At 41.4% G+C, this 26664-nt stretch overlaps 1 protein-coding gene across 2 annotated transcripts in view; it reads right to left on the bottom strand.

Annotated features, from left to right (window-relative positions):
• Positions 1-209: 209 nt before the first annotated feature.
• The window catches only part of RGS5 (regulator of G protein signaling 5), a 47658-nt gene continuing 21203 nt past the window's right edge, over positions 210-26664 (bottom strand). The window contains exons 2-6 of one of the 2 annotated variants that reach the window (XM_025991271.2): positions 21872-21982; positions 15272-15333; positions 7839-8005; positions 5158-5348; positions 210-2043 (exon numbers count right to left, since the gene is read on the bottom strand). In XM_025991271.2, coding sequence (XP_025847056.1) covers positions 5187-5348; positions 7839-8005; positions 15272-15333; positions 21872-21982 — 502 coding nt within the window. In that variant the 3' untranslated portion in view covers positions 210-2043; positions 5158-5186. Of the gene's footprint in view, positions 5349-7838; positions 8006-15271; positions 15334-21871; positions 21983-26664 lie in introns of both variants that reach the window. The other variant, XM_025991270.2, reaches the window with a different exon arrangement.

The following is a 26664-nucleotide window of genomic DNA, read 5'->3' as shown; positions in this document are numbered from 1 at the left end:
GATAGAGGAAGAGACACAGGCAGAGGGAGAAGCAGGCTCCCTGCGGGGAGCCCAATGCAGGACTCGATCCCAGGACCCTGGGGTCACACCCTGAGCCGAAGGCAGATGCTCAATCACTGAACCACCCAGGTGCCCCTCCCCCCGAAAGCCTGTCTTAAGGAATAGTTTCATATCAAGCATGTTCGGGAGTCAAGAAGGATTCACAGAGGTTGTTATACAGATATATATTTAATACAATATAGGTGATCGTGGTTACATGATACATGTTTGGTGCATTATTTATCAAGAAGTATAAGTCACATAGTACACAACATACTGACTACAAAATCAGAAGATAAACAATTGTTTCTAAATGAAAAACTTATGGGATAAATGCTGACAGATGGATTTTCAGCCTTTCATTTCTTCTCCTGTCTCTGGGACGTGTCTCCCAAAGATGCGAGTTCTGGCATTTATAAAAATTTTTTGGTCTTCCCAAAACCTGCTACTGTATGACATATAAGGAACTTTTAGAAGAAATGATCTGGATTATTTCCCTCCATTGGAAAACTTCTCAGCATTTCCCCCTGTTTTGCCTACAACTTAGCTTACACATTTTCTTAGGAAGTTAAATGCTCTTAATGTATCCATTGTTACATAATTGTGATTAGACTCAGTTATCTTAAATGTTTCCTCTTGCAGGGGGGAAGAAAGAAAGGGGGGTATAGATGTGAGGTTGGGAGGGAAAGTACCTCAGGTGAGAAAACAAGTAACTTGCAAGAGGCTTCTTAAACTGGATTTGAATAAGTTTGATGTGTAGCTTCTCTACTAGAAAAATAAGAAGATTATTATTATTAAACTGTGAGGTGAGGATAACATTCCCAAGACTTTTTCCCCTTTCACTCTCTTCTCTGAGTTTCCATTCAAAGCTGCAAATATCTCCTCAGTTGGAAGAGTTGATCTTTTCAGTTCCATGAGGGTTCACTGATACTGGGGAAAGCCTTTCCTTGACTATCCATTGCTCTGGTCGCCACATGCCCTATTTGGGTGAAAATATGTTTAACACAGGTGGCAGTTGCTAAATTGTTAACGGAAGAGCCTCCTCCCAAACAAGTGTTACCTACATACTCGTCCAGTAGAATGGAGACCAGAAAACCTTAGAGGCCTAATGACAAGTCAGTCAGGATAGACCGAGATGCGTGAAGACCTCACGTCCAGAACCTACATAGAGTTCCCTGGCTCTTGGGTTTAGACGTTTGGGTGTTAGAAACTCAGTTCTCCATTCTCTTCTCTCCAGCACAAGTGAGCCAAGTGGGGAAAGCAGATCTCTACATCTGTTCTTTCTTCTAATCAAGACTCTCTAGGATTTGAAGATGAAGTTTCTCATCTAGCTGCATTGTGATCAAGGCATGTCTTGTTTGCAAACCGTAGTGATGACAGTGAGAAGTGGTTTGATTTTCAGCTAAAGGGAGCTGTTCTTAAATGTTTCCTAGTAAATGGATTAACTTCATAGGTCTGGGCACTCCCTCTTCACCACTACCCTTCCCTCCTCTCTTCCCTTTTAACTCCTGAGCCTTTATCTCCCAAACTTGCTGAAGTCCCAGGAAATAGGGAGAATCGGCTGCTATGACACAGATAGCCTTTTAAATAATGTTCATGATCAAATCTGTGATTGAGATAGATAATTTGACAAAGTCCTGGCAGGGGATGCTTATGAGTGTATCCACTGATTTGCTGATAGTCAGTTTTTACTGAAACTTCTGAACAGCTCTTATTCTTTGGGAGGCAATTAATAACCCCATCCCACTAGAATAGAAGTCTGGATAGAGAACCCACCAATCAAGCAAATCCATGGATTTGTAGAGGGTAGAAATAAAAGCAATTTCTTTCACCAAGTTTTTCTCATTATGCACTAAAAACTGAAATCTACTGATAGTATAATTTATACAATAGAGAATTGGAGTTCACAGGGCATGGGGAGCAAAATGTTTCTATACATTGGATGCTACTGATGTGAAATCAAAGGGACTGAAATGCCTCAGTTTTCCATCTCAGAAGGTCTGTCTGGGAGAAGGAGAGAGAGAGAGAGAGAGAGAGGGAGTTGTTCATGTGAGCAAGCACTGCTTTAGTAGATAAACAGAGCTCCTTAATTTCCTCTAGAATCAACAGTCTACCTCTTCACTGGTCCAATTTGGATCCTAATCTGACGCCAACCCCAAACTGTATCAAACCCAGGCAGAAAATTTTAGGTCGTGGGCCATTCCCTGGCCTAATCTAGGTTTCTTTCAAGAGTGAGAAGCCTTTACTTCTCTTTCCATTGACCACAGTCTGGCTCTGCTACCTCTCTACATCCCAGATCACTTGCGACTGTAGTTCGTCGTCCTCCACAAGGGAGGAAAATGAAAGCACCACAGGACTCTTGCATTAAGTTTCTTGCTTTCCCAGGGATTTACTCTAGAGAAAGTGGGGAGGGAGGTGGGAAGGGAAAGGGAGTGGTAAAGAGATGTTACACATTTCTTTGTTTCTGGAAAGATCATCCCCATTTTTCTAATTTCCCAGAATTAAAAGAATGTTACTTTCTTTTTGTTACCATGGAAACTTCTAGTAACACTGTTGTGTGTGTGTGTGTGTGTGTGTGTGTGTTTCCTTTTCCTAAGTTTAAGAACACTTTAAAAAGATTTGAAAGAACTTTTTAAGGGCAGTTTTCATATGTTTGCTTTCTCATTTTGGGTTGTGATACTTGTATTCCTTTTATTTTATCAATTCATGCGTTAGAATAGTTTCTGATGTGTGTGTATATTACTTTAAATTTAAAATCACATATACAGATACATAAATATATATTACACGCCATCGTTTGGCTGGAAAGCATTCATTCTTTTTTTTTTTTCCTTCACTGCACTGCCCTTGTGGTGGTGCTTTTCTGCCCTTTGCTTCCTGAGTTCAGCCTCTGAAAAGGGGAAGGCCCTCCTTAGCCTCCACTGACAAGTCCTACCCACTGCCATAGGGTGTGCAATCAGTTCATGAATACAGTTGATCTGGGTCTGTGTGACGTCAACCATCTGGGTGAGCTCTGTAACATCTAGCAAATTCTCTGAGCATTTTCAAACATTTGGCTCTTTCAGACAACGTGAATGAAAGATTTTGAATTTTCAATTAAATTAACATTTTGCTTGAAAATGTTTTCATGTTCAAGAACAATAACTCACCTAGATGCTTGGGTTCTTAATATTTCTAGCTGCATGAGAAAGTATAGGGCTGGAGATTTTATACTGATTTAGGCCCTGGAAACAGATGCTGGGCAAGGTGGTGTCAGGAAGTTTTGCTCTGAGTTGCGTGTCACTCCTACACAAGTGCACGTGGTAAGGACTTCTCAATGCTCTCAGTGTTGACCTGGCCTAGCTGTCAACTGCTTAATGACAAGTTTCTCCGAAGTGAGCAATATTTACAACTATGAATGGACTCTTACCACACTGGCAACTGTTGCAGTGGACTCACTCACTCCAACCCACTCTCCAAATGTGAAATAGTGAGTATTCAGAAGGGCAGCCTATCTTTCAAAATAGCAAACCTGGAGATGAGCCAACCAACACAACCAGTGTTTGCCTAAAGAATACAGTAGCATGGTTGCTTCACTTTCAATATTGTTAGGAAACCACTGAATACATGAGCCACGAACATGGAAAACGAGGAGTGTGTGGAGGAAAAAGGAATATACAAGGAGGAAATACAAGACTAAACAATGCAATCTTCTCCTTAAATGTTTCAGAATTTTATTAATCCTTTCATAAATTCTTTCCAAATTAACTCAATAGCCTCATCTTGTTTAGCCTCATCTTGTTATGCGTTTAGCTTGATCGCCTTACAACTAAATTGTGTAAATCACTACATAATCAAGTCTCCTAAAGATAAGAAAAAAAAATCTAGCAAGACTTATGATAATGAAAGATAGAATTAAAAGTTCAAAACTACTAAAAAAAAAATACCACGGCTTATCAGTCAGCTGCGTGCGAGTCACATTAGGATATAAATGTGCACCTTGAGGGTAAATATAATCCACTAATACAGGGAGCAAAATAGGGAGGCAAGATGGGGTTGCTAAAAAAAAAATCACATCATTTTGCAAAATGCAGGGTCCTTTGAAACTCTGTCTCACTTAGGAAACCTCTACATGTAGTCAAATTAACTTTTCTAAAGATAATTTGGTATTTTAAAGGTAATCATCATTTCCTAAACAAACAGATGGCATCATAGGGTAATTAACCATTTTAGGCTTGACAAAAATTTTCCATTTTAGTGTATAGCTCTCCTGATATTGAGGTAAGAGACACTGTGCTGGACAGCATCTGTTTTATTTTACATGATTGGAGTTGAAAATTCTGGAATTTTATACTCACATGGACTTAAAATAATTTGGAAATGGAAACATTGGGACTACATGCTAGAGGCATATATACATTTATTAAATACTCCACTGTCGGGTCATTGATTTAATACAGAATTTGGTAAACTGGGTAGGGGGGTATGAGAGAGGTAAAAGGAAAGAATCAATACGGATTGTGTTCAGATTGATTTTGTATAAACACAACGTATTCATGGTTATATCTCTTGTTAGTGATCTCCAGCCAACACAAAGATGCTCTAAATGGAAGACTGATGTTTTAAATAATGTATGTGCTTTAAACAAATCAAATAGTGGCTGCCTCATAAAATTCATTTCACCTTTTACTAACCAAGGTCAGAAATGGAGGGGTCATTGCCTCTGGGTCAGAATTACAACAGCAAATGAGATCAGTTAATCTCACGTGAAATTGGTCTTTTTACATCTACATTCTTTTCAGATCAGTTTAGGTGGAGATTCATTACCTAAACCATATGGACCCACATTCAATGATACCATATTCTTGTCTTATACTTCCTTGCCTTCAGCAGAGTTTTTCTGTGATTCTGATTAGCTTTGAAAAGAACACACTGAGGAGAACTTAATTAAGGATCAGACAGGAAGAAGAAACTGGGAAAAGAAGACATTCAGACAATAAACATCCAAAACAAAGTGCACAAAAAGAGTAAGCAACACTCCCTGGGATTTTCCTTGTTTGGGGATCTTTGAAAGAAGCTGTTATGGGAAGATACGCAGGTTGCTAGAAAATGCAGGGTTATTAAGGAGGAAAAACTCACAGGGTGATTCTCATAGCTCGACTGAATTACTACTTGATTAATTCCTGATAAAACTCAGAGCGCACAAAGCGAGGCAGTGAATCTTTTTCCATCAGGGCATAGATTCTCTTCTGGGCCACATCAAAGCTGCTCAGGGAAGGTTCCACCAGGCTCTTCATGGTGATGTCCTTTGTGAAGTGATCGATATTCACCTGTGGGCCAGGAAATAGGGTCTTGAGTCAGCTCAGGTTGCAGGATTTGATGAGGGGTGGGGAGGGGGAATGGAATTTGTCACCAATAAAACACTTGAGGGGCAGAGGGTCATAAAAAGTAAGAAACATCACTTCTGTTTCATGGGCAATGGGGTAAGGCAAGTGAAGCTCCAATACATGCATGAGTCACATTAGGATCCAATCAGTGTTAGACACCTGCCAGGTGTCAGACCCTCCACTGGCAGCTAATACGTGCATATGGCACCTAATCCTCACGATGGCCCTATGAATATATATATCAAGCTGCAGTGGCTTTCTCAAGGCCACAGACCTAAGATGTGTATTTGCATCAAAGGCTCAGAATTTGGATCCTGGTGTCCTAATGCCTAGTCCCTCATCCTTCCTTCCCCAGCATTTGGTTTCCTGCCTGATGGAGAGAGTGAAGAGGGAAAAGGAGTCCTGCCTGGGACTCAAGACCTTGTGCATGGTTCTAGAAGAGGTAGGAAACTTGGTCTTTCCTGAAACAAACCATGAAACAGTGCTTTTGACAGAAGACCAATAAGAATAGCAGCTCATGTTTATTGGTGCTTCGTCTGTGCAGGCTCCTTGCTGGGGATGTTACTTTTACAGGCTCTGTGCTGGTGAACCCATCTAACCTCACAGCTCTGAGGCAGATACTGACCTCTACATCTTGCAATCAAGGAGCAGAATGTTAAGTGATTTGCTCAAGGTCATAAGTGGTAGAGAGAAGATTCAGAAACCTGGCAATGTAGCTTTTAACCAGCAGGCCGCAGTGTTGGAAGGCACTGTGACTTTTATGCCCTGAGTGCAGTGCTGACACATTGCACGCGTCTCGGAAACGTCATTCATATTAGAGTCCATGTGAATGGTCCCCCCTGGAATTGTGCAGTCTACAGCCTGCACAGGCGTGCCTGAGTTTGATTTGAGAGAAATCACCCATTTTATCATCTCATATATGCTTTAAGGACTCTTAAGTTCTCTGTCTGTAAAAGAGAAGGGAACAGAATCCAAATCAGCCTGTGGTTCTGAATTGGAACCCTGGAAAATGTCTCCGGTCTCTCCGGAGCTGCTAGACGTCCTTGGTATGGAGAAAAGCTATCTGAGCTCAGAGGACGTTGGTGTGGCTGGAGGCAGAATCAAGGACTAAAGCTTGACTGGGGAGTGCCAGGCCAGAATGGTCTGGACAGGGGGCGTGAGCTGTGCTCCAAGGTCCAGGATGGAGGAGTTGAGACCATGGTGAGAAGGGCTGGAGTGCTTTCTGCAGGTGTGGTGGAAGAGGATACAGAGCAGCCTCAGAGCTAATGTCCAGGGCCGGCCTCTGCATGTGGAGACTCTGAGCCCAGTGAGGTCAACTTACATGCCCACTAACACTCCGGAGGGACAGGCCATACTGTGTATTTCTCTGTTTCCAATCTGCTACTCTTGCTGCTACACTAAAGCAATGCTTCGTCCTCTTACACTGAGTATATACTGAGCTAGGAAGGCAATTCTACTCAGAACGGTTGAGTATCAAAGAAGTATGAGGCTCTTTCCTAACCTTCATGTTTAAAATAAGGGATGTCTTGGGGGCACCTGAGTGGCTCAGTTGGTTGAGTGTCCGACTCTTGGTTTTGGCTCAGGTCGTGATCTCAGGGTCATGAGGGGTCCTGCGTCGGGCCCCACGCTCGGTGGGGAGCCTGGTTGCTGTTCTCTCTCCCTCTCCCTCTGCCCCTCCCCTTGCTCTCTCTTTCTCTCTCTCTCAAACAAGTCTTTAAAAAAAATAAAAGAAGGGATGTCTTTACCACTCTCTAACACATTGTATCCAGCAACTAATAACTGCTATTTGTCTATTACTTTTATATGCATAGGCCTCCTCTAATGAATCATTCTGATAAATATTCATCTGTTGACTTAGCCAGGAAAGCATTATTGATGAATTTTAGATATGGTTAAATGACAATTTGCAGTATACACATTATCTGCACATTTGAACAATGCGTGGCCATTTCTCTTTTCAAGATTTTAGCTCCAATTCTTACCACTGTATTTTCTCCACCAGTTCCTGCTGAGAAAAGGCTGAGGTGACTATTCGGAGAAAGAAACTTTAGATTGCTACTTGCCTGCACAAGTGTGTTATATGGCTCAATCCTCTGCGCATCAACGTAAACTGGTAAATTTTAGGTCAACATACAAGACTTGGAGAATTTTTAGAGTCATAACAGCTGTAGTTTTAAACACGCTCTAGGTATACACACATATATGCACGTGAGATGTTTACGGCGAAGGGGACTGAGGATGGGAGAACTTTAATCTGGGACCCAACTGAGGTCACACATGGAGGAAGGCCCAGGATTAGGATGTCCACATCCATTCACCTCACAGAAATTTGCTGACTGCTTACGATGCGCCAGGAGCAAGGTTCCCATCCTCTCCGATGCCCAGCTCAGAGAACAGTGGCCAAACTTAACCCACCTTCCCATCAAGACCTACCTCTTTGGGAGCCTCTGTTTGGATGAATTCTTCATAAATTTTCTTTGCCTTCTCAGCCATCTTGGCAGGGGACTTGATCTTCTTGTAGTCCTCACAGGCAAGCCAGAACTCAAGGTTTTCCTCACTGAACTCAGACTTCAGGAAACTTTTGAAGCTGGCAAGTCCATCTAGTTAGGGAGAAGGTCGGTTGGATGGATAAATACATATGCACTACCTGTATACATACATGCATTATAAATTCATCAAAAATATATTACATATTTATTATAAATGTGCTTGCTAGTTTACTAACACTATATCCTACTTTATAGCCTAGGTTCATTTACTGGGTATTTCTGTCACATAAGAACCTTACAAGCGTTAACTCATTTACTCACATTACGGACCTGAGGTGGGTGCTATTAATGTCCTCTTTTACGAAGAGTTAGAAGTCAGTAACTTGCTCTTAATGAACCAGCTGCTGAGTGGCAGAGCTGGGATTCAAATCCAGGCAGCCTGTATTTGGTGATAAGGGTTATCTGTATACAGCATCAGGGAATACTACAAACACTTATAGCATTTTAGATACTTATCAATTACCAAAAAGAAAAAAAAATTTGCAACTTGGTTTGGTCGTGTAATACCAATGTTGATCATCATGTGCAAACTACTTATGATCCTTTTTTTTTTTTTTTTAATTTTCCTACAGATGATTTGTGAGCAGATGTTCTGTTCCAGGCATTATGATAAGTCCCTATGGTAAGTAAAGTCATCATGGTTCCTGCCCTAATGGAGTTTGTAGATTCTGGGTGAAGTAGAAAGAAAATGAAGAGACACAAATACCATTGACACGACAAAGGAAAAACCATATGAAAGATGGCCACAGGGTAACAGAAGGGTCTTAACTTCGTTTGAAGTATAGAGGAGGCTCCATGTGAAAGGGACATTCAGTTTGAGACCTGAGGATGGGTGAGAAGGGATCCAATGAAGTTACCACATGCTGAGTCATCCCTATGCCCATCAATCATAAATTGGTTTTTAAAACATATTCAATTTAATATAATTACAATTATGGTGATTGTGTTTTCAGTGTGCTGTTGCTCATGTAGAATAGACTTTAGATTATTTTAAAATATGTTTACATGGGGTGCCTGGGTGGCTCAATTGGTTAAGCATCTGCCTTCAGCTCAGGTCATGATCCTGGGGTCCTGGGGTCAAGCCCCATGTTGGGCTCCCTGCTCAGCGAGGAGTCTGCTTCTGCCTCTTCCTCTGCCTCTCCCCCGGCTTGTTTTCCCTCTATCCCTGCTCATATATATATATTTTTCTTTTTTCTATATTTCTAGCACCATTTGTTATAATTTAGTGACACAGGAGTCAGCATATATGCTGAAAGAAGGTCTAGATCTCTCTGTCACGGTTCAAGTTTTCATTGTTTCTTAAACAAGAGGTGTCAGATAGTCTCTGTTGAAATGGAAAGATTCCCAGGCATTTTCTAGCTGCTGGGAAATGATAGCAGACATGAAGTCTTATGAGCGCCCACGCAAGACTGTAGAGGAAGCTATAACTTCACAGAATAAGCCTGTGGCCAATTTACTCTCATCTGGCCCATCTCCCCACAACCTATCAGGCACTCTGAATCACCCATTCCACATCTAAAGGTAGAGATAAAACCCCAGTCCTCCCAAGCATTGTTTTTTATGACCTGAGGACACACGCTTGGACTCCAGAACAGTGTTAACATTTACCAGGCATCTTGACGGTGAGATTGGAAAATAACTTTCCAGTGAAGTAAGTCCATTTCCTGGGTACTGGCTTTATCATTCTCATTGAATTCTACAGTATGATTTCAAGGCTTTTTAAAAATGCATACACTTTGGAGACTCATAAAATGGCTTTATACTCTATTAGTCTAGGAGATGCTTCAAGCATCTCTTCTTTCTCTCAACTGGCTTTTGAGAATTCTCTGGATGGTCCCTTAGTAGGATCCTCAAGACAGTCTCCAGATACCTTCTCTCTTTAGCCTCTGAGTGTCTATTGGTCCATTCCTCAACACTCTCTGTTCAATTCCCATAACCCCTGAGGAAGTCCTCTTGGGTTAGAGCCAAATAGACTCCAGGAGGAATGTCTCTATTCTGCAAAGAATACACATGTCTTCTATGGCCCACACCACTGCCAGCCCACTCTACACCCCAGTGGAGCTCCCAGTGTGCATCCCTGTAAATCGCCACAGTCTTCCCAGCTGAGCCTGCACAGAGCCTCAGAATACTTCTCAATATACCTCTTCAGGTGTCCACTACCTAGGAAGCAGAGGAAGCCCACCTGATCTCTGGTCTTGTGGCAGCAGTCTGGCTTGTGAGCCACATTATAGTCCCAGAGCTGGCCCTAATGAATGGTGTCACTTTTGACATCCGAGCAAAATGGCGTAGCAGCCCTCCCAAAGAAGAAAATGAAGCCACTTATATTTTCCCTTGAAAATAAAAAGAGTGTCAGATAAAGCCAAGTCAGTTTGGTGTAATAAAAATTTTGAAAACAAGATTAGAATAAATTTCTTGTCCTAGATGAAAAATAGTGAAATTTAATGAACAGATACCTGATAGGTGCCACTGTATTAGCTTACTGGTTCAGAGCATGGGCTCTGGAGTCCAGGCTGCGTGGGTGGATGCTAGCAAGCCACATTACTACGGTGGCTGGGGCAAGTTATCCACCCTCTGTGAGCCTCTGCTGCCTCATCTACTGAATGGATATAATCATAAAACCCACTCGATAAGGTTGTTGTAAGGATTCAGTAATCCGTGGAAAGCTCCTACCTGGTGTTGAACAGGATAGCACACTCAGTAAGTATTGGCTTTTATCATTATTATTCATGCCCAATTTAAAATTGATCTTTATCACTATCTAAAACCCAACTCAAGTGTTGCCTCACATGGGAGGTATACCACTTGCTCTTGAAAATTTTTATTATGATGAGGGAAGAGCTCTCTTTGTTCTTTTGTTGTGACTGTCGCTTACATAATGGTCTTCTCCAGGAGGCTGTCAATTCATTGAGTTCAAGGTTTGAGTTTCATTGGTTTTTGCCTCTCTTTCACATCCACTTCCTATCTAAATCTGTGCCCAACACTTTTTTTTTTTTTTTTTTTTTTAGAAAGAGAGAGCGAGTGAGAGTGGGAGGATGGGGGTAAAGGGCAGGGGAGAGAGAATCTCAACCAGGCTCTGCACTGAGCACAGAGCCCAACACAGGACTCAATCATATGACCCTGAGATCGTGACCTGAGCTGAAAGCAAGAGTCGGCCACTTAACCATCTGAGCCACGCAGATGCCCCTGTGCTTAACATTTCATAGATTTGTGCTGAACTATATAAGACCCATTAAGGGAAGCATTTGCTCCCAAGTCACAGAACTGAAGAACACAAACTTAGAAGAAAAATAAATTTTCTGCTACTACTCTAATGTTTTATTTCATAATCAAGTTACCTAACCTCAGTTTGCTTTTCTGAAAAATAGAGAATGTTATGGTACCCAAGTCCTCAATGTATTACACACATTAAATAAACCAATATATACAAAGTGCTTTGGACAGTGCTTAGTATGTGGTGAATAATACATGGAAGCTCTTGTTTATTATTCTTGATATCATTATCACTATTGCTTTAAAGAAATTTGTGGCTGCCAGTGAGTAAGATGAAGACATAGAACAGCCAGAAAAGAGGGGATAATATTGGAAACCAAAGAGTGAGAAACAGAAGGTGAATACAAAGACAGGAGAGAGAGAGAGAGAGAGAGAGCGCTAGATCCAGGCTACTCTATTCCCCATGGAAGAGTCCAAATCTCAAGGGTGTCTCAGGAAATGTTCTGACCTTCTGGAGATCCTGGGGAAAAAAAGAATTCACATAAAAACTTTGCTGCTATTAGATTGTGTTTCATTCCTCCTCTGCTCTTAAAGACAGTCACGGGGAGAAATTTCATATTTAAGCTCCCATATGCGATCTATTTTTGTGTTTAATGAACAACACACTGGTTATTTGTCCCATGGACCTGATGAATACAGATGGCGTCACCTACAGAGTTGAACATAAAATGTGTAAGAAATCGACATACTTTCAAAACACAATCAAATACATTGGAGGATTAAAAATTATTTTTTAAATGAGGAAAGGTAAGAGAAACCTTGTTAGCTGGAAAAGATTGAATAGCGCCTTAATGGTCTTATTTTTAAGAGGTTAAGTACCAATTGATTTAATTTCCACTCAAGAAAAATGTGGTTAAATTCAGGAATGCTTGGGAACTATATCAATTGTGAGTCAGTACCCTACATTAGTGGAACAGAATGACAAATACTCTTTGTAAGTCAACAAAGGTGCTATACTCCTCAAGGTTAAATGGTTTAGTTTATCCGATCAGTCATGCAAGAGGAGATTGTGGAGTTTCAAATGCATAGATTTCTCAAATGTACCTTTCTTCCTTCGTTACCTATTTTGCATCAATCACAGGTAATGCGAGATATTTCTGGTCTTGGATCATTAGTTTTAACAGATTCAAATAAAAACATCTCATGAGAACTGAGTTGCTCAAGTTTGGCTTAAATTTATTCATGAGGCATAATAGTTGGCATCTGGAAGAATGGGTCAAATATTGTTTCTTCAGGTCAGTGGTGCCAGGGTAGAATTATTGAGTGTGCCAGTCATTCCATTAGTCCTTCTCCGGGGATAGCTAGCCAGAGAGGGAAGCAGAGAGCGAAGACAACGTGACCAGAGAGAGGCACAGAGCACGAAGGGGAGTCAAGAGTGAAGCAGGGGCAGAGGGGGAGATGGGAAATAAAGAGGAAGAGAGAGACAGAAGGATACTAAGAGTTGAGGACTAGACTTAGAGAGAGTCTGTCTTATTTACTAATGGCAGGCCCTGCCCTAGGACGTGGCTCTCCTTTGTTTCAGGAGGTCTCTCTTTTCATACCAGAACCCCTCTTTTTCACTTAAGCTAGTTTGAGTATAGAGAGATACCCTTTCAAAGGAAGAATTTTGACCTGAGTGATTATCAAATGCTTTCCCACATATCATTTGGAGATATCAATCACCCAAGTCTTAAAAATGTTAGTTACCTAGGAGGATAATTATGTAGAATTGAAGATTATATGGACACACACACACACACTCTCTCTCTCTCTAAAATAAATAAATAAATCTTTAAAAATTAGTATATGGACACACACATGTGTACACAGATACACACTATGTAACACATATATATGCATATGTAATTTTAAATATATATAATTAAGAGAAATGTGAATATTATATGTAGATATATATGTACACACACACATGAATTTATATTTTCTGAACTGAGAAGTAGAAAACATTACTGTGAGAATCTCAGGCATCAAGCTCACAACATGGTAATCATCTGTTTGCAACCTGGAAGACTCCAGTTCCTCAACAAATGCTAAAGTGGTAATAACTGCCTCTGGCTTAACTTCTACCCTTATCTTTCTTATGCCAATAGCTCCCTGTCCCCTAAACACCTGAAACTTATAAATGTGTGGCCCAAAGGATTAGCATGACTGAAAAGGATTGCATATGGGCACATAAATATATATCCTTCTCCTTAATGGTTTTGCAAACATGAAAATAGTTCTGCTAATTCTCAGGGTTCTTGACCACAGCAATAAATACCTGCACCCAGGATACTTAGCACTCACAATGTATCAATATATCATCTGTCAGGTTGCAACTGGCCCCAAAACTATTGTGTAAGGTAAGAAATAAAGTCAATTGATAAACATAGAAACATAAAAAATTTTCTCTTGGTTGACTTCATGCGATTTCTGGGTCCAGGAAGCAAATTGAGTTAATTCATTCACCCATTAAGTCAACACTTTATATGTGTCAGGGCAGGGTATTCTGTTTATCACAAGAAATAAAAAGAGAATCAAAATTGGATATGATTAAGAAAGTTACAGAGTTGAGGTTTGACTGTCCAAATACAAGATAATGATTCTATCTCGTAAACAGAAGCTTCCCTACCAAAAACAAGACATAAAAAAATTTCATATACAATTCAACGTATATTCTTTGTTATTTACTCTGTGCCTATTGATCATGATGCTCCTGTGAGAAATATTTTTTAAATCCTCATTTTTGCAAAGCATCTAACATTTCATATGCCATTCTTGCAGTAAAGGTGGAGAAATATGGGTAGGGTGTCTGAAATGAAATCATATTTTTAAGATGAACTATTCAACTATTTATCCTCCCCATAATTGTATACTTCTTATTGGGAAATTATTCAGATCCTGACTGTCACTGAGTTTATAATCTATCACAGGAGGGAGCCGCCAATGAAAAAGTACATGGAATAAGTATTAAGCAGGAGAAAAGAATTTCAGACAAGTTGCTGTGAAAGCTCAGAGGGAGATCATTCTGGATGGCCAAGGAAGACTAAGCATTTAGTATTTGGATTCAATTTTAGAAGAGAGGAAGAATTTCAACAGGTAGAGACATGAATACAAAGTATTCCAGCCAAAGGGATTGCATGTAGAAGTTGCATCGGGAGGGGAGAGCACTTCAGTTGGACTGCAGACCACCCATCTGCTTATTGTGGAGACTGGTAAACCTTGGAACCTTGAACTCGATATCGCAGACCTTGGGAATCAGCAAGGATTTGCATTAGGGGAAAAGCAAGGAGTCCCCAGGTGGGCTGGAATTAGCTTGGAAACGGTTCTTGCTGGCATTTTGGTGGTGTCTTGAATGAAGACATAAAAAGCAAACACCAGAGGAGGAAACAAGGCTGATGGAGAGAACACCCCACATTGGGCCACAAAAGCAGTTACCAGCAGCTTGAACGGGGACATAGTGCCCAACCTGTGATTCTTCACCCAGTGACCCGCATGCCGCTCTAGCCAATCCTTGCCACACCACCGTGAGGCTAAGCTGGAAAAGGGAGTATCTCTCTCTCTCACTGATGAAAACCTGAAGAAGCACACAGGTCAGGCTGCTTGCTCTGCTCACACGAGGAAGCAGGGCAGATGGGAAATTAACCTGCAGTCACCAGTCCTCAGGACATTTTATTTCCACAGTTTCTTAATGCGCAGTAGACCTCCTTCTTGTGAGCTGGATAACCACACTCCTTTGTCATCCTTCCTTTTTTTTTTTTTTTTTTTTTTAGGTTATATTTATTTATTCATGAGAGACCCAGAGAGAGAGGCAGAGACACAGGCAGCGGGAGAAGCAGGCTCCCTGCAGGGAACCTGATACAGGACTCGATCCCAGGACCCCAGGATCACAACCTGAGGGGAAGGCAGGCACTCAACCGCTGAGCCACCCAGGCATCCTGCATCCTTCCCTTGTTAAGGCCACTTTGAAAAATTGAAGCCATGTCAAAATTGGAGAAGGACAAAGGCAATACAAGGGCGAGTTTTGGCCTCTGTCCCTTCCCTGACCAGAAGACAATTCCAACTTACAGTTGTTCTGCAGGAGCTTGTCCAGGGAGTCACGCCACTGCAGGGCCTCATCCAGCGAGGGTCTACATCAAGAATTAAGAAAAAAAAAAAAAAGGCAACAGCCATGAGAAGGGAATTAGCCACATGCACTGACAATGTCTCAGACCTGCTTTTCTTAGAAACGCTACAACCAATGACCCATCCTCACGATGAGGGGGTTTGAGTTATTTTCTTTCCTGCAATCAGATTCGGTGGGCTGGGTTTGCTTTCACACATCAATACTATGCATTTTCCTCTCCTTTTGAACAAACTTTTTAGGTCTATCGCTGTTTAAAAATATAATCTATTTGTCATGAAGCTGTGTCTTGACATTTTTGTATATCCCGTGACAGTATTGCCAACTGTGGTCTTTTTTCCCCTGAATGTGACTGAATGAAATCCAGTTGCCCCATTGTAGGGATTGAACTCAAATTCTCTGCCTCACCGGGGCTCCATGTTAGCCACCCAATTCAATCAGCAAAAGGCATTCGATTCTGCATCCACATCCCACTGCCATCATTAAGGCTGGTGGATGATGGAAGGTGGGATGCTGCCTCACGGTGGGAATGTGATCATGCTATGTCTACATTTTAAAAAATCTGGTTGCATTTTTTCCTCCCCCAGTTAGGATAGGATAATGATTTTTAAAACATGTTCTCTTTATGAGAAGAAAAGTGGTTATACTTCGTGAATAAGAAGGTTGCACATAAATTCTCTAGATGCTGACTCAGAGGGAGAAGGTAATAGCCAACACAAAAGCCCCCCTTAGGCTGTTTTTATTTTAACATTTATATATGCAGAAACCCTGCAGTTATAGCAGCCAGTTCTTCTCTCACAGAAGGATTGTGTCAAGGCAGGCGGCTGTTGTCTGGGAAAAATGGCTGACTGTGCTCTCCTGGGGCTCACCTGCTCTCACTCTTGGCATTGTGATGTGAGTTCCTCCTGTCAAGTGAAAAGAAGCTAACAAGGTGTGTATTAGAATATTAAGGCCAATGAAGGTGTTTTCCTTAAATTGGAATTTCCTTAGCGCTTCACTTCTTTTTTTATTCTACTGTTCAGACAGTCCAGAAACATTCCTACTTCTATCTTTTTTAAAAAAATATATATCTTGGAGTTTTAAGCTTTCAGATTAGCAGCTGAGGTTGATAAGACAATTACTAATTCCACTTTTCATTGTGCTGTCCAGGCTTGGATACAGCTTCACTTTATTTACATAAATAAAAAATTATTTACATAATTTTAATAAACTTTATTTACATAACTAAAAGAGTCCAAGGTGGCAGTAGATTTTTTGGCTAAAGTGCTGTGAATGTTGCCTTCACTTCTATGTTCTTCAGTGCAGAACATGTACAGATTTTCAGCCTTAATTATTTGATTTTCCATAAGGCTTTATGTTTTTACTATTTGAAGACTAAACATGCCAAAAGTGAGGGTAACAAACTCGGTGAAATAATCTCACGTGGTTTCTATTTCCCTAGCTAGAAACACTGGTGCCGTTGATCAAGAGCTCCACACTAATTCCTTGGAAATTTATTTTTATTTTTATTTTTATTTTTTTAATTTTTTCAGAAATTTGTTTTTAATAAGTGGATTAACTACCTTCCCTCCCCCTGTGTTCTTCTGGTTAGAGAGATGACATGAAGAAGGGATCACAAGTACATCCCTATATTTTTTGCCTCATTTTATGTCTAACCAGAAAGAGACCTGTTTTCTAGAGGTCATTAAGTCCTTTTTGGCTCTCCTTTATTACCTCATACGGACAATTCTTCCTATGTATACATTATTTTATACCTACATTCTTAGTAGTAAGGCTTACACATCTTAATTTCTTCACTACACCGGTTTCAATGTTCTGCATATAATAGACACCCACCAAGGCTCTATTGATTGTTGACAGAAATAGCAGGACATTAGATAATTGTACAAAAGAAACAGAAAGGGGAAGGCCTGGCTCACTCACTGAATCTCTTTCTGATTTTCTAAAGACTCTCATAAAATGAAATCACCTTCCTTCCCCCTCTTTTCCTCTGGTTGGTGGAGAGGACCACAGGAAGAAGAAATGGCATAAGCAGGTGCACCAAGCTTAAGCACGCTACCAGATCCAATTTGTCCCAAATGCTCTTGTTAGAACCAGACTAATGATTAATAGCAGCAGTACATCACAGCCAATATTAAATTCCTGAAAAGGACGTATGCAGAGCCCGCCTGGGGGTTAAATTAGTCCAAATTGATTCAAGGACACAGATGAGCGGGACGCATGGCCCACAGCATAGAGCCCAGTGTTCTGATTACCAGCCTAGGAGGTAACAGAGGTTCATCCTGTCCTGATTCTCAGAATTTGCCAGCCCTCATTAAGTTTGACTTCTTTGGAAACAAGATAGATGCAGATCTAAATGGCCAGTAAGTGCCCTGGTTTGCAAGGTCATCGCTGACCACAGAGAGTGGGCACTGAGTCTCCATGTGTGGGTGGGTGTAGGGGGAGGGGGAGGAAGTCAGTTCATATGAAAGGAAAATAAACATTTGTAGAGATGATTAACTGTGTGTTTTATAATGCCCAGGGTAAATGCCAACTGGTCCAGGAAGTGACCATCTCGATTGTAAGTGTTCTCTCTCTTTACTCTACTCTTACCTATTTACTTGTTGAATGTCTTCCGTGGCAACAATGCACCCACTGCCTAAAGGTAGAGTTTGTCAATCGTGGAGAATTTTTCCCATTGCACCTGTCCGATGGCGCACCCCCTGCAGCACTAATTTGCCACAAGCATGCGCCCAATGCAAACGTTAATGATGGTTCAGTGTGCCCATAGTTAGTCTGCTTGATGAAAGCCATAAATAACTTGAAACTTAGAATTCGAAAGTGTTATCCCCACGAACCATTACGACAACTGGTGGCAACACTGTCACTTCCTAGCTGTAACCATGGGGAAGTATTTTAACCTCTCTAAACACCAGTGGTTTCCTTTCCTTGTTTTTTGTTTTGTTGTGTTTTTAATCTACACGTTCCCTGGCACATGTTTAAACCCTTCTGGTAATGTTCTCACATGCTTTTCTTCTTGACAAGGAAAATGAAATCTCAGTTATTTATTGGCTCTTGTGTGCCTGCTCTGACGCCCCTTCTCTCCCCGCAGGGCAATATGGTCATGATTCGTCTCCAGTCCATTCATGGACATTTGTTAAGCCCTTGCTCCATGGCCAACAGTGACCTGGGCGCCCAGGAGGGGATGCAGATGAAAACATATGTCACTTTTTGTGGTCTGTCTGTGGGCCAAACATGGTACATAGAGCTGTAATCCTGGCAGTGAGGCTCACTCAGCAGTTTACCTGGGGAGAGTATGGAGAGGGGAACCCTTGGTAACTGTTCTCGTCGGTGCACAGCTAGGTCCTGCTTCTATGTGGATGTCATTTTAGGCTTATAAAAGTGGCAAAACACCACAAAATGTAGCTAAAGATTAGTAGCATAGGCAGGGGGAAAAGGAACATATGCAATATAAAATAAACTATAGGAATATCTAGATCAGCTCCAGAGCATTTCACAATTGATTATATGACAAGCCATGATGACAGTTATTGTAAACTAAATTTATGCGGTGTACTAATATGCTTATGATTCCTTATGAGGACCCAGCGCACGGCCTGGGGGGGGGGGGGATGGTCACATATGCAGAGGCTGGGCGAAAGTGAGAGTCCTTAAAGAGAGAAGAGAAGACTGGGTTAGAAGTGAAGGGAGTTTTCAGGAGGCCAAGCGTTGAGCAGAGTCAAACGCTGGCAAAGGGTCAAAGGCGAGGCTTTAGAGAGGGTTCCTGTGAGTAGTTAGGTTTAGTCTGGATAAAGAAGAGTGAAGAGAAGATACCAGAAGCAGTGGCTTTTGTGAAAGAAGTTTCGAAACCAAGCAAGCATTGCGAAGAGTCACTCAGAATAGAGTAGAGAGGACGTGAGCAAGGGGAGCACATCTCTGAGCTGACTCTTGTCATTTGCTTCTGGACCTCCTTCTAGAACACACCCTTCCACTTTGGACTGAGATAGAGATAGTGTAACACCTGTTGGCTGAACAGCCAGTTGTGCAGTAGGTAGTTAAAAATTGGCCAGGGTTGATCATGATTCTTTCAAAATGAGTTATGTAAACTTGATCTGGCCTTTATAAGCCTGTACTTCACGCTGGCAATTGGGAGCACATTTTTTATTTCTGTCGACCCCGTGTCTCCTAGATTGCCATCCCCACAACCCCAAGTAAATGCTTTGGTTGTTTCATAGTCTTGTCTTGATTGACACGTTCCATTTCTAGAATTACCTGATGAAAGCAAGAGGAAGGGAGAAGAGTAGGAGTGAGGGGCTGAGAGAGATTTTTTCAGAGTGGAACATGGGCCCATAGGGAGAAGAGCAATTAAGAATACTAAAATGGTAACAGACACTGCCTGTGGCTGGTAGAGATCTAGGCTACTCTTTTCAATTTTTTTTTTACTTCTTTTTTTCTAATAAGAAAAATAAAAACACTTAAAAATAGAAAATGCTTTTTTTGAGAGGGAGAGGGGAGGCTGGAAGGGCAGAGGGAGAGGGAGGGAGAGACTCTTAAGCAGGCTCCACACCCAGCACAGAGCCTGACATGGAGCCTGACACGGGGCTCGATCTCACGACCTGAGCCAAAAATAAGAGTTGGACACTTAACCAACTGAGCCACCCAGGCGCCCCAGAAAATACTGTCTTTTAAAAAAAGGGATAGCTTTTTTTAAAAGCTGAGGGGGTTAAAAATACCTTCAGTCTGGAGAAGGTTTATTTTCTTTTCTGAGAGAAGAACATGGGTACAAAAATACAAAGAAATCTTATGTGGGGAGAAGAGAAATTGATGGAGCTCATGCAGAACATAGTCTTTTCCTGTTAGTTAAAAGGCATGGAAAATTTGCCAAACCTGAGGAGGTGGAACTGGTTTAAGGGCTCAGAAGATGGTGGGAAAGGCTTGTCATGGTCACTGTGAGAAATGCAGCAGAGACACACAAATAGTCTCTAGGGATAGGAAGGATTTTTTTTTTTCCAAAACAATTCAAACTTCTGGAAGAAGAAAGGAGATAGAAGACAGGAGAAGAAAATCATCCAATAAATACCAACCCCAGGTTTCCTTCCAAAACTACTCTCCGAGTCCCTATGAAGCTACATAGCTCCAGTGTCTGTGCGGAACATTAAAGCAGAGAATCAGAAAATGCATTTCTATATATTTTTTAAAGTGAATTCCTACAGATCCATAACCACCGCACTGTTTTCTTCAAAATAGTTTTTTTGATCTCTTGCTGCTGTGAAATGTGGTTCTTATTCTCCACTGGTGCCTAGCACCTGCCACTCCACACTGAATTAGCTTCCCCTTTCTAAATGCAAAAACTCAATTACGCCTCGCTTCCGGTTTGAGATCCCTTTGAAGTAATAAGAGGAAAATGGAAACATCCACTTAGGTTAATGGAAAAAGATTTAAAAAGAAGAACTCGTCTTTTTATCTCCCAGCCACTCCAGCTCTATTAAGTTGAAGGTCATTCGGATGAAGAAAAGATGGGCCAGTTTATACATATGTCAAATTTGAAAAGAAATGGAGGTTAAAAGGGTTCCTGTGTTTCTGCGATCTCCTGGATGCTTTAGGATAGCAGAGTGAAGGAATTCGAATACATCTGGCTTTTCTCCTGCTCACTTTCCTTTCTTGATTTTTCATGCCCATGAGAATGGTTGAAGGGACAGATGGAGGGTGTGTGTCTAGGCAAGGATTGGCTTCATGGCTGGTGGAACAATGGGAAACAGTGCGCGTGCTTGGAATAGTGTTACCAAGTCAGCAGAGTCCATGCAAATGGTGAGCCACACTCCCTGCCACACTAGCTTCAATCTACAGAATTATTATTTCGCTGTATGCCTGCATCAGTGGAAGTGTGTAGGGGGAGGTGGGTGGAAAGGGAGAGAGAACTGAGGAAGTCCAGCCAGGAATACTAATTTATGGATTGGGGTTAAAATGATTAATATACATTTTAAATAGAATAGACTGGACAAGAAATCATTCCTCAGTCAAGGAACCATCTTCTGTTCCTCTATCAGACACTGAAGGAATCCTATTTTGGTGAAGAAGCTATTAGGCTTAAATTATCTGCCTTGGTCTTAGCATCTTCCTGAGGGAAATGTTTCCATTTCTAACTTCCTGCTGAGGAAGCAGCTTTGGCTCATTCCTTAGCAGGGGAGCATCCAGTGATCTTAAGTAATTGGGTCAGGAGCAGTTACCTGAGTCCAAAGGTGAATAGGTATTTTTTTTGTCCTACTTCTGGGTGGTAAATAATTGATGAGGAGGCTGGTGCCATTTTGTAAGGGACCATCTGTCTCTCCAACAAGGTCCCCAGCAGGGCCTTATTGTTATTTTTTAAGTAACCTGATTGTAGCCTATATTAAGCTCCAGACATAGGAGAGTAAAAAATGCTTATTTATAAACCAACTCTCTGAGGGATCTTATGATCTTCAATGAGTAATAGTGTAGAGGGCTCTACAGATGAGGGATGGTGTTATCCACTTGAGAAATAGCCATTCTCTGGAGGGAAAGGAGTGGAATCCATGCTCATGACTCACTTCTGGGTCTTGGCTGGTTTCTCTGGCTTCTCATTGTATGGAATGACAAGGTCAACAGCTGAATCTGGCTTCTGAAGGAGAATTCCCAACTTGATCTTGATCTCCTTGGCCCTGAAAGAGAAGATGTAAGGGGAACACCAACACCACATGAGCATATGGATCTGAGACACAGATTTCTTCCTGTGTCATAGAAACAAAAAACAAACAAAATCCCATTTTCACTGTTGTGGCAGAAAGACTACTAATGTACAAATCGGGACACACACACACACACCAAAAAAAAAAAAAAAAAAAAAGGAAAGAAAGAAATCGGGACACATGAGTTCTAATAATTAACATTTATCAAGCTATTATTATGTCCCTGGTTAATATGCATTATCTCATTCTTTTTTTTAAGATTTTGTTTATTTATTTGACAGAGAGAGAGCACCAGCAGGGTGAGAGCAGCTGGCAGAGGGAGAGGGAGAAGCAGGCTGCCCACTGAGCAGGAGCCCAATGTGGGGCTCAATCCCAGAACCCTGGGATCATGACCTGAACTGAAGGCAGATGCTTAACTGACTGAGCCACTCAGGCACCCCTGCCTCACCACATTCTTAATTAATGTTTTGCATGGATTCTTTCATTTTATGTATGACAGAGACTATAGTATTATTCTCATTTTGCAGATGCAGACACTGAAAGTCAGAGTGTTTAAATAACTTACTTAAGATAACTCAGCCAGTCTGTGGTGGAGATGGGACCAGAGCCCACACCGTCTGACTCTAGGATTCACAGGTGAGCTACCCACTGCATTGCCTACTAGTCTTCTGAGGGCTCTGGTCCCAGATCTGCCATTAATTAGACATGGAATATTTGAAAAAAAATTAATCATTTTTTTATCACTAGACCTCATCCATAAAGTGACAGAGTTAATCTAGATGTTTTCTTCAGCTCTCTCCAGCTATAAAATTAAATTATTCTTCCTGAAGATGTATTCCCTTTAAAGCATTTTTTATTTAGAGGGATCTCATTTTTTTCCCCAACCACTTGCCCATTGCTCCATAATGGCTATTGGTATCTCACACGCAGTAAGCCTTCAGGAAATGAGTATGAATTGCCAATGGACCGACTAAAGCCACATTACATCACTGCTTTCCACCCTCAACATTTTAGTGAGCAGATGTAGTCAGAATTCTGTGCATTCCTCTACCAAAGGATGCAACTATTTTCATGGTTTGTTTCAAGACTAACCTTATCCATTATTTCATGGTGAGTCTGAACCCAAAAGAACACCAAGCAAATCATAAGCATTAATTCATGAGCCAAGCTGTTGTAGATTGAGAGACCCACAAAGCTCTTTCACTATTGCCTCAGCACTTTACACACACTCTTAAGATAGGATTTATTGTACTGCATCATGGTGGTTGATTCATGTCTGTTTTTCAAGCCCTGTGAAGACGGGCATCGAGTTCTGAATACCTTTAACTCCAGTGATGGCACAATGCATGGTGATGTAGTCAATACTCAAAAACATTCACCAGAGGGCAACCTGGGTGGCTCAGTGGTTTAGCTCCTGGCTTCAGCCCAGGGCATGATCCTGGAGACCCGGGATCGAGTCCCACGTTGGGCTCCCTGTGTGGAGCCTGCTTCTCCCTCTGCCTGTGTCTCTGCCTCTCTCTCTGTGTGTCTCTCATGAATAAACAAATAAAAATCTTAAAAACAAAACAAAACATTCACCAGAGTCAACTAGAAATATCTAGAATGTGTTCCTCACGAATCTGCTAACATTTATCTCTCAGCCACAGCTGATCCTAACCCAAATCTTCAAGAGTTATGATGGGATTCATCTTGTGGCCAGATAGGGTTTTGCTGCTCTAAGTAGATTTTCCCCATCCATTCACTGGAGACAGTGATGAGACAATTTAAGTAAACAAAACATGTGAGATAAACAATCATGAATATCAGAGAGGAAAAGTTAAGGACATGTATTGTATACCTTACAAGAAGATCTATAAATATTGAATCATATCATAGTTTCCTTTAGTGTCATAAATATAATTTTGAAACTATGATCTAGTCCCTTCTACAATGTCTTTTCCTTTCCATTTCTTTCTGCTTCCATTTGTTCCCTAGGACTCTCTCTCTGGCTGAAGCCAAGTTGGATCCCAACCCAGCAGATCAAGCTTACCCAAGCATGGCACTTTGGTTAAAACCGGGCAAGTTCCGCGGGGGAGCTTGTATAACACTTGAGAATAAGAATAAGTGTCATTTTGATTCCAAGCTCTGCAGGTTGCTTAAATTAACTAATGTTTTGGATTTTTTTTTTTTTTTTTTTTGCCTAGAAAACGGGACTGATAAAATAGTACATCCTCTTTTACGTGATGATTAAATATGTTAATGCTTGTGAATCACTTGGCAGAGCAGTTGGCATATAATACTGCTTCTTCAAAGTTAGCTCTAACTGCATAATCATTTTTCCAACTAAGCCCAACCCATGTTCCCTAGCTTTAAGTACCAAATTAAAGCATCTAAAAAGATTCCCACAAGTTACTAAGAATTACTACACCCACCGCCTGCCATATTCTAGCTCTGGTCTGGAGACAAGAATCACCAATCTAATATTTATCTGGAATAGAAAGAAAATATTACGAGTGTAGAGAAAGGAGGTGGGGATGCATGCATGCTGGCGAGTGTGCCCTGGGACAGCCAGAAACACCCAATCCGTGTTTTTACTCCTTGATCACACTGTGTCAGCAGTACGCAGGAAATGTACGAACACCCATGGGGTAAGGTCCTGGCGGTCAAGGTGCTCACAGCCCATTGGGGCCTCAGGCTTTCAAGTGATCACAAGGAGGGGTTCAAGGAGAGGACGTCCAGAGGGCAGCAGAGCTCTGCCCCACAAGGGCAAGCCAGGGGGGCTTCTCAGGGGAGGCAAAGTGGGAGCAGCGGTTTGCCAGGCAGACAAGAAAAGGACGGTCCTTCCAGGCAAGAAGAGGGGAATGTGCCTATTGCTTGAAGGGATGCTTCCTTGTTGCTGGAGCATAAAGTGTGTGACAGGGAGAGCAGAAACCATGTTGGGTGAAGCCGGCTCGCTCTGCCTACCCTTCCTGGGGGACAGAAGGATGACACAGGAGCCTCTGTACAACACTCAGCCTAGGGCAGTTTTGGAAGAAAACCCCAAAAAGGGTAAAATGCCTGGAAGGTGCCCTCAAAGACTGTCTCTCCCAAAACAGGTGGCGGCCGGTCTTGCCAACTCAATCTGTTTCGAGTTTTTCTTCTGTTAACTCTTTCAGGATGTATGTTCCCATAAAAACACTGTCTATAAATGGTGGTTAAATGTTTAAGGCATCCCACAGAAGCCTTCTAAAACCAGAATAAGGGATGCCTGGGTGGCTCAGGGGGTGAACGACTGTCTGCCTTTGGCTCAGGTCGTGATCCCAGGGTCCCGGGATCGAGTTCCACATTGGGCTTCCTATGGGGAGCCTGCTTCTCCCTCTGCCTGTGTCTCTGCCTCTCTCATGAATAAATAAATAAAATCCTTTAAAAAAAATAAAGTGAATCCAGAATGAATCAAAACCCTAGTATGATTTCATCTGTATCACTGCTTAAATAAATTTTCTGTGGGATGATCTAGAAATCAATGGCCATTTAGAACATTGCTTATAGAAAATTATATTCCATTCTTCAGGGTAGCAAACCTACCAGTACATCACATTATTCTCTTCCTCATACTTGCCTTGGGGATGAAACAGGGAAAGGAGATGCAGGGCTCTGTTAAAACTTCTCTTGATGGCTTCCAACTCCTGACTTAGTACGTGTTCAAATATCTGACATTAAAGAGAATATATACAATGGGAAGTCCATTTGATTTAATTAGGAGTTTGCAGGAATACGGAGAATGAATAATATGATTGCATCTCCTCTTCTAAAACACTAAAAGTTGACAGGGTAAGGAGTTGACAGATGCTGGAGTTGAAACCACTTGAAATCTTTTATTCTTTTGCAAGGATAAATAATGTTACTACATTTGTTTTTCTCCTCAGAAATTCCCGGAACAAGGGGGAGACATCCCCCCACTTGCCTTCTCCTCCCCGCCCCTCCCTATACACACATATGGGAACAAAATAAACCAAGTGGAAAATCAAACAAAACAAAAGCTCAAACCTATCATTTTATTTTCCCCCCTTAAAAAAATCAACTTGAATGAATCTGACATTAATTTAATGTCAACAACAACCTCGCCCAAAGAAGAAAACTTTCTGACACTTTGGTGATTTCAACTGGAGTCTTGGGCTCCGTTCGACCCGACACTAGGCATTCTTCCTGGGTACTAGGCATTTTTCCTGGGTACACATAACATTAATGCTGGTGAACAAGAAACAATTTTTACTTCCTCCCATCTCATCCCCGTCTTGGTATCCTTTTGTTTTGCAAAGAAAACCTTGTTTTGAAATAAAATCGATGGAAATGCCTGGGTGAAATTTTAATTAAAGGCTCAGAGGAAGATAATTCTTTCTGTAGATGACTCACATTAGTGATTTCAAACTGGAAAGGGTTTGAGTAATTGCAGGGTTTGCGGTTTTAAATCTGTGCCTTCTGTGGGTACGCTGGCCAGGAAATCAAATTTCAAAAGGACCCTAGGCCACCTGGGCCCTTCCTTCTAACGGGTGAATTGAGTCAAAGATATTACCTTACTGCATACAAGTATGAAAAATAGTACAAGCAATCAATCAAAACAAATCCAGCTGAATTTTTAAAAACACAAGTAGAATATAGAATAGCCCACTATATGTAAAGTCCTGTGCTAGGGGCTT

This window comes from Vulpes vulpes, chromosome 5, assembly GCF_048418805.1.
Source record: "Vulpes vulpes isolate BD-2025 chromosome 5, VulVul3, whole genome shotgun sequence".
Lineage (NCBI taxonomy): Eukaryota > Metazoa > Chordata > Mammalia > Carnivora > Canidae > Vulpes > Vulpes vulpes.
Note: the sequence above shows the minus strand (reverse complement) of the source record. Positions and strands in the feature narration are given on the sequence as shown.